This window comes from Poecilia reticulata, chromosome 12 (assembly GCF_904066995.2).
Source record: "Poecilia reticulata chromosome 12, P_reticulata-male-v2, whole genome shotgun sequence".
NCBI lineage: Eukaryota > Metazoa > Chordata > Actinopteri > Cyprinodontiformes > Poeciliidae > Poecilia > Poecilia reticulata.
The window spans coordinates 11,129,880-11,137,715 of record NC_088841.1 but is presented as its reverse complement, the minus strand read 5'-3'; the positions used below and the strand labels follow the sequence as shown (position 1 = coordinate 11,137,715).

Sequence of the window (7,836 nt, the reverse complement as noted above, 5' to 3'; positions counted from 1 at the left end):
CTGAAGATAATACGGACAGAGCTGAATACAATCCTCGAAGAAACCATGGTGCAGGTTTCCAAAGATAATAGACTGGTTTATCTTCCCCCAGGACAACGGTACTACACAATGAAATGGTTTAGACCACAGCATATCCATGCCTTTGAATGGCCCAGTCAAAGTTCAGAACCAATCTAGTTGAGAATCTGTGACTTTGAAATTTGCTCTTTGCAGAGGCCCTCCACCCAGTCTGACTGAACAACGTACAAAAACGTAGTTATAAGTACGGATCTGGCAGAGATGTACCCCAAAAAACCTTCCACTTATGTTTATTTGTCACATAAAAATCCCAATAAAATGCAGTGATGTTTGTAGTTCAACACAATAAAATATGAAAAAAAAAAGTGTGGGGTACAGATCTTTATTGAAGAGAGTAATTTTGAAAACACTGAGGGTTTAAAAAAAGGAAAGGTAATCGATCTGGCACATAATTAACATAATTATACTTTCTTCTTAACACAATATCTTGTCTACACTTGGTCTTTTTTTATGTTTATTCAATCTGGGCTGCTTTGTAGCCTCCCTGTTATCCAGACGTGGTTTAGTGTTAAATTCAAGCTCCCTTAATAGTTTATATTATGACCAGCAGGTGGCCCTATTGCAGAATACACCAGCAAATGTGTGCATTCTACAATAGACTGAACTATTTGAAACCTGGGGTGCAGAAAAACGCTGGAAATTATATCATTCAGAGAACTGTTTATTAGTCACAAAACTATAGAGAATTAGGCTTGCTTACTGTACAATTGCTGTTTTTTTAATCACCACGTTTACTGTGGAAATTCTTGCAATAAACCTTACCTAAACAGCCAAACACTGCAGAAGAGTGAGGAGAAGTAATTACTTGCAAAGCTGCAAAACCATCAAAGTACCAAAGTCGATGAGTCATATCTTAGTTTTTCTGTTGTGTTTATGTAAATTACAAAAAACAGCACAAATGGATATTTTTTGTTTCTCTTCACATCAATGCTACAGTGACATTGTAGGCTTTAAAAAGAAGAAAGAAACAGCTGAAATAACGCCAAGGGAATGTAAGACCTATAATGTTCTGAAAATCACATAATCTTACAAACGAAGAGGCTGAGGATGAAGATTATAAACTGAGTCTTCTAATTTATTCAGTCTTTGAAGAATCAAAATGAGAACAGACAAGCAACTACTTGTAATCTGTCAATAAAATGTTTTTAAACAACATTAATATGTTGTATTCACATAGCAACTTCGTTTATTGAAGTTATACACACAGTAAAGTTCGGAATAAATTGTCTGATTAACATATCAAGCATAAATCACACTGAGTTTCTTTTTTATCTTGACTGAGAGCTTCTATTATTGGCACATTGTTTCTAATCTAAAAAATCCCATTAAATTCACAAACGTTTTAATGCATATAAAGGACTTGTTCAGTTCTGCATTTTCAGATGGAGTGCACAGAGTATTTTTAGGTAGTTAAAGCACAATTTAATTAACCTTAAACAATCAAACATATTCATGGGTACTTCAATATGCCTGTTTCTTTTTTTTATTTATTTACAAATAGAAGTTGTCTGTGTTATGTTTGAACAAGATTTCTTCATACTTCTTTCATAATAATATCTTGATTATATATTTACATACGGTTTATACAGTCAATCTGAAATGAGAACCTTTATAATAGCATCATCATATCCAATTAAATGTGGATGTGATTTATCCAAGACCTTGTTGACTCGGTTGGTTCGGATTTCTCTGCCAGAAGGAGACCAGAAAGAGTGGACAAGTAAGAAATCTGTCCCCCGGCTCGTTTTCTTGGGTAACAACTTGCAAGCAGAACGATGTCTCTGCGGCTGGCGTGGTGAAATGTGGCGTTACGTCGTAAATATGTCCGCAGCTCTCTGCAATTGTGGTTGGCCTGTTGTTCGCATGCAGCGTTGTGGCAGTGGGACCGGTGGTTTTGACTTCCAGTTGCTCGTTTTCCATTGCGGATACGTCCACAGGCAACACCACATATGCATTTGCGAAGCTGTCTCCTTCGAGGCACTTCAGCTTGGTAGACCAGCAGTATTCCCCGGGGTCCCCTGTTTGTGGAGAATTAAAATTATGAAGGATTTAAGTCTTTATATAAATCAGTGTGGATGCAAAGCATTGAAATATTATCATCTGATGCAGGCAGCTAATAAATTACAGTTACATATTGTAATTTTAACAATGTGTCTCTGTAAATAGAGACAAAAAAAACAACAACAACAGCTTGGTCAAATATTAATGACGATCAAGTCCAGATTTATACAGTCATGATCACTTAAAGTTGGATTAAGCAAAAATATGAAATATAAAAATGTAAGATAAGTCAGTCTACAACATTGGCTTGCAGAAGCTTTTAACGTTTTACCAATTTTATCTTTTATTATGTGTAATATGTGCAAAACCATGTGAATCACAGTGAAGTGAATGAGATAAATTAGCCTTGTAAAATAATAATGTCTAAAAGCTAAACTGAGGTTTTTTCTAGATTAAAAACAGAGCTTAGATATGACAGACAGTTCTTTATTAAAGACTGTTTGGTTCATATTGATTCTGCATTTAATTTAGGCTAAAAAATAAATAAAAAAAACACAACTCAGGAGTTATTTTTGCGTCAAACTCTGCTGAAGCCACTTTGTGGCCCCTTACCTTCTGTGGAGTCTGTAATCCGTATGTTGTGATTGTCCTGGAGTTGCAGTTTTTTAGCGTATGTCATTGAACTGCATTCTATCAAACAGTCCGTTGGCAGTCTCATGGAGCTGGGCTTCGGCGCCAGCAGCGTTTCCTTCTCGGTGCACTTAGCCGTGCCAGTGGCCAGCAAAAGATGGGAAAGCAAGCCAAAGGCCAGAAGGCACACCGTAAGATATCCTGTCATTCTGTCCACCAACAAGCTTAAAGGAACACAACTGGCAGTGTTCAGCTGTGAACCCGGGTCCTAATCGGCTGACTCTGAAACTATGCACAAATGCCTTCACCACAAGTAAAAACATCAGCAGCTGCCCAGAAAGACAGCAGCGTATCATCGTTTCCCTCAGCACCACCTGATCTTTTGAATCACACAGCCAACGTCTCTTCAGCTCAGATTTCCCTCCTTCTTGGCGTGACTTCACAAATCCCTGCTTGTCAGGCAGGCATAGGACTGGATTGATGAAGAGTTTTATAATATTTACTTGTATTTTTTGTGAAAGGACATTGAGGCCATGTATAATTAAGTCAGAGGAATAAAAAACAGAATGAGTTTAAAAGCATTGCAGTCATTTTTTATTGAAATAATCAAGAGCAAGAAATCACACAATTGATACAAATGATTCCAAAAGCAAAGCAAAGTCCTAAACATTGGATCTAAATGTGTTTATTAAAAGTAGTTACACACTGTGTGTGGGAGGGGGGAGGAAGACGTCAACTGTGAGGTAACTTTGTGAAGTTAGTACAAAACTACAATAAAAATTTTGAAAAAATAATGAAAAAAAACCCTGAAATCATTAAGAATTGTCACTACTCGAGAAGCTATTAAAAGTACCCAGAAGAAAACATTAAATCTATTTAAAATTTGTGAATGTATATATTAAAATAAGTGTTGTTTTTGTCATTAGAGCTCAAACAGAGAAAGAACTGTCTTTCCAGTTAGGATAAGCTTGAAGGTTTTGCTGATTAAAAATTACAATAAGCCAAATCCTAACTCTGGCAACAATGGTGAAAACGTCAAACCGACCAAAAATTGCTTAAGAAAAATTTCGAGGACATGTTCTTTGGATAGCTTAAATCTGGAAATGGTGCTTTGCCAAAGGATTGTTAGGATCCAAGTGAACCTTAAAACCACGTTTTAATGGTAGGGTGTTTTCCCGTAAGCATTTTGGACATACAAACACCGCAGTGTAATTATTCTAAAAAACATGGAGAGTTCCTCGAAAGCTGCATGCCTTCAAAAGTTCACCCAGTGCTGACTAAAATCATGTTTTTTGTAATCAAATTTTATCAAGTTAAGTGTATTCAAATGATGTTTTAATTTAATTCTTAACCCTTATGTAGTTAGTGATAAGTGAATAAATACACTTGCATTTTAGATTGTCTTTTGTACTACATTACTGCGTGTTATTGGTGCACAGTACAGTTATTTTATGGCTAAACCTCCCTCAAATACCAAGGCTTTTAATTTTACAAGGTTTCTGAAAGATGAATAAATTTGGGAGCTCCGTAGCCGTGCAGACTTTAAATCTAGCCTTCACAGGGCACTATAAAATTTACACCCTTATTTTTCTAACCCTGGTTTGCCTGCTGAGAATAAACCAACATCCTTCCCGTAAGAAGCCATGGTGGCCTCACAATTCAGTTAAGAAATAAAACTGGCCAGTCAAGTATTTGGCAAGACTCTCTCTCACATTTTTAGAGGGAACACAGAGTAACCGTTAGCAGCTATAAATAAATGACTTGAGAGCACCAACTACATAGATGACATCTGAACCACAGTTCTTTTCCAGCTAACAATGTTGAAAAATCTGAGATTTAAAAAAAAAAAGACAATATTTTCTCATCTAGATAATGTTTCTTTTTTAAAAAAATCCCAATTGTTGTCTTTTCCAGAAGCAGGGTCTAATTTTCAAGACGTTCAGGCTCAACAAATCTGTTTTTGGTATACGGGAGCAGCAGGAATGCAAAACTGAGACGTTGCTTTGGTTCCCACGATCAGCCCTGAGTACACAGAGTAACAATTTAAGATAGAGGGCAGTACAGGTGGGTGATTTAACATCTGACAAAGCAAGTCTGTGTACAAAGATATTTTGGATATGCCAGGTGGCTTGGATCTCATGCGGGACAGACTTCAGCTCACTCTGTGCTGGGCTGTGGGCCGTTGCCAGGACCACAGCCGCAGCTGCGGTTCACCTCGATTGGGGAGATGATGATGGTGGCGGTTTCATCCATGTAGACCATATTCAGTGTTTCCTGCACGGCAGGATGGCAACATGGCAAAGGATCCTGCACGCACAAAGGGATCTAAAGTCAGTCTATATAGCACACTATAGCACACTAGAAATAACAGACATTTAAATGATAAATTATAACTTGATTTTAAAAACATGTATGGTGTACTAAACAAAATGCAAAAAGTGAAAATTTCATAGCATTACATTTTTAAATCATTTAATCTTTTAATCCTTTTGTTCCCTAAACACATTTTTATCAAACAGGGGCACGCAGGGTTACATCTACAATGGTTGTAAACCTAATAACTTATAGTACATTTATTACTTTTGGAAGTTGAGAATTGACGACTCCTACCAGTGAGCTGGCACCTTGGACACCGGAGGAGGATGAGGGACATTGCGCGGTGCCATCTGCAGGGTTGCACAGGGCACACTGAACAAAGGTCAGGCTCAAAGGATGGATCACCCAGCTGTCCCAGCCAAGGTCTGAAAGGTTACAAAATATTAGTTTTACAATTAAATAACATAAAAAAAATAGTCCTGAGTACATTAGAATTTTTAATCATCATTCTGTACCTTCCATGGAGACCTCGGAGGCCACAGAGCAACACGTCAGGCCCGTTCTGTTTCCACTGTCATGCGATACAGAGTAATCAGTGGCTGCTGGAGAAAGAGGGACATTGTCAGCGTTGGGTACAAACTACTGTCACATGGGATCAGATCTGACCACCTGGAGTTGATTCTTTGTAATATGAAGTTCACGTACGTGCCGTCTTTTTTGCAGCCTGAGGAATGAAGCCGATTGTTCTCTGCCACTGCTCACGGACGCTGTCTATCCCACCAGCAGGCAGCTGTGGCTCAGCCTGCAGGTTGAGAGCCCGCAGGAGACCCTTCCTGATCGACTGCAATGACTCGTCCTTGCACCTGAATATTAAAATCACCATGTTAGATATGATCAAAATGAATGCATCCACTAAGGTTTTAATTAGATTTTTTTTTTATTATTGCTTAAGTGAACTTATGCAATAAATGAAACAAAATAGCACTGCGGAGACAGTTGGAAGGGCAGTGATGCTGTGTTTTATGACAGAGGGCTGATGCTTAAAAAGAAAATGTTTGCAAGAATGCAAAAAGAAATGACCCGGAATCACATGTGAAATCTGTTATTCATTTATGGTAAACGCTCACACAATGTTTCACATCATAGGAAGACTACACACACACACACACGTACAGAAGAATATAATCACAAAGACTTATAGAAATCATGTTTTCTAAAACTGACCTTTGCTGAGACCGTGAAGAAATAGCAGGGGCTGCAGGCTCCTCATTGGATGGATGCAGGACGAATGCGGTCGTCTTCAAAAAACCAAGAAGTATCATCATGCCAATGAACGCAAAAGACATGCTGGGATGTGGAGTGAGGCCAAGGCTGGTTCCAAAAGAATAAAGATGGCAGTTTCTTCACAGACGTCTTCTTGGACGAGGTGTGGAGACGAGGATGCGGGGCAAGGTACTGTTACACGGGGTCTGGGAACCTGGGCTTTTATTTGCATTCAAGCCAGTGTGGCCTTGAGATATTTAACATTGTTGTCTTGTCCCAACTCTGTGTGAAAAAGTGCAAGGAGGACGGTCCAACAGAGGAAGACTTGTAGACTCAAGACAAACACACCAGAAGGAAAGGTGGGAAGAAGACAAAATTAACAAAGCCCCACATGTTGCAGTATACACTTGTAAGTACAACAGTGTCACAGGACAGAGCTGTGACCGTTCCAGCTGAGTGACTTAATATAAGTCACATTTAAAGGTGATGCTCTTTTGATGTTTGTTCTACCAAAATTAGTGCAACTACACTGCCTTGCAAAAGTATTCACACCTTTTGAGCATTCCTCCCCCCCACCCCCTGCTATATATTTCTTTTTACATATACTCAGGCTCCAAACACAAATGTCAGTCTATTTCAATAAGATTTTTTGTTACATCCAAAGCAAAGTGCCACAGACATTAGAGCATGATGCTGACTTCTTTCCATGATGTGCTTGGTGTGATGTACTACATGTACACATACTAAAATATACAGCTCTGGAAAAAATGAAGAGATCACTTAAAATGATCAGTTTCTCTGATTTAACTTTTTATAGGTACATGTATGAGTAAAATTAACATTGTTCTTTTATTCTATGAAATACTGACAAGTCTAATCATAAATTTTGTATTTATTTGCAGAAAATGAGAAATGGTTAAAAAAAGCAAAAAAGATGCAATGCTTTCAGACCTCAAATAATGCAAAGAAAACATCCATCCATTTTCTTACACCCTTGTCCCTAATGGGGTCAGGAAGGTTGCTGGTGCCTATCTCCAGCTAACGTTCTGGGCAAGAGGCAGGGTCACCCTGGACAGGTCGCCAGTCTGTCGCAGGGCAACACAGAGACACACAGGACAAAACACCATGCACACACCCCTCCCCCACACACACACACATACACACACACGCACACACACACGCACACACACACACACACCCCCACACACACACACACACACACACACACACACACACACGCACACGCACACGCACGCACACACACACACACACACACATAGGGAGAATTTAGAGAAATCAATTAACTTCACAGTCATGTTTTTGGATTGTGGGAGGAAGCCAGAGTACCCAGAGAGAGCCCACACATGCACAGGAAGAACATGCAAATTCCATGCAGAAAGACTCTGGGTCAAACCCAGGACCTTCTTGCTGCAAGGCAACAGTGCTACCAACTGCGCCACTGTGCAGTCTGTAAAGAAAAAAAGTTCACATTTACTTAGACACAATAGTACTAATGTTTTCACTCAGAAGGAGTTCAGAAATCAATAT

At 38.9% G+C, this 7,836-nt stretch overlaps 2 protein-coding genes across 4 annotated transcripts; both read right to left on the bottom strand.

Moving 5' to 3' along the window:
- Positions 1 to 718: 718 nt before the first annotated feature.
- Positions 719 to 3,075, bottom strand: LOC145554263 (uncharacterized). The gene is made up of 2 exons (XM_081613799.1): positions 2,692 to 3,075; positions 719 to 2,096 (listed from the first exon to the last, which is right to left on the bottom strand). Exons 1-2 carry the CDS (start codon positions 2,915 to 2,917, stop codon positions 1,729 to 1,731), a joined length of 594 nt encoding a protein of 197 aa, XP_081469925.1. The 5' UTR covers positions 2,918 to 3,075; the 3' UTR covers positions 719 to 1,728.
- A 201-nt stretch (positions 3,076 to 3,276) lies between these two features.
- Positions 3,277 to 6,504, bottom strand: LOC103473487 (growth/differentiation factor 6-like). Of its 3 annotated transcripts, none has more exons than XM_081613797.1 (5): positions 6,250 to 6,504; positions 5,731 to 5,888; positions 5,541 to 5,627; positions 5,290 to 5,450; positions 3,277 to 5,016 (listed from the first exon to the last, which is right to left on the bottom strand). In XM_081613797.1, the coding sequence occupies exons 1-5, from the start codon at positions 6,369 to 6,371 to the stop codon at positions 4,867 to 4,869; spliced, it is 678 nt and encodes a 225-aa protein (XP_081469923.1). In that variant the 5' UTR covers positions 6,372 to 6,504; the 3' UTR covers positions 3,277 to 4,866. The 3 variants fall into 3 exon arrangements, with proteins under 3 accessions (XP_081469923.1, XP_081469924.1, XP_008422004.1); XM_081613798.1 differs by having other exon boundaries at positions 5,541 to 5,624; XM_008423782.3 differs by having other exon boundaries at positions 5,320 to 5,450; positions 6,250 to 6,503.
- Between the last annotated feature and the right edge of the window lie 1,332 nt (positions 6,505 to 7,836).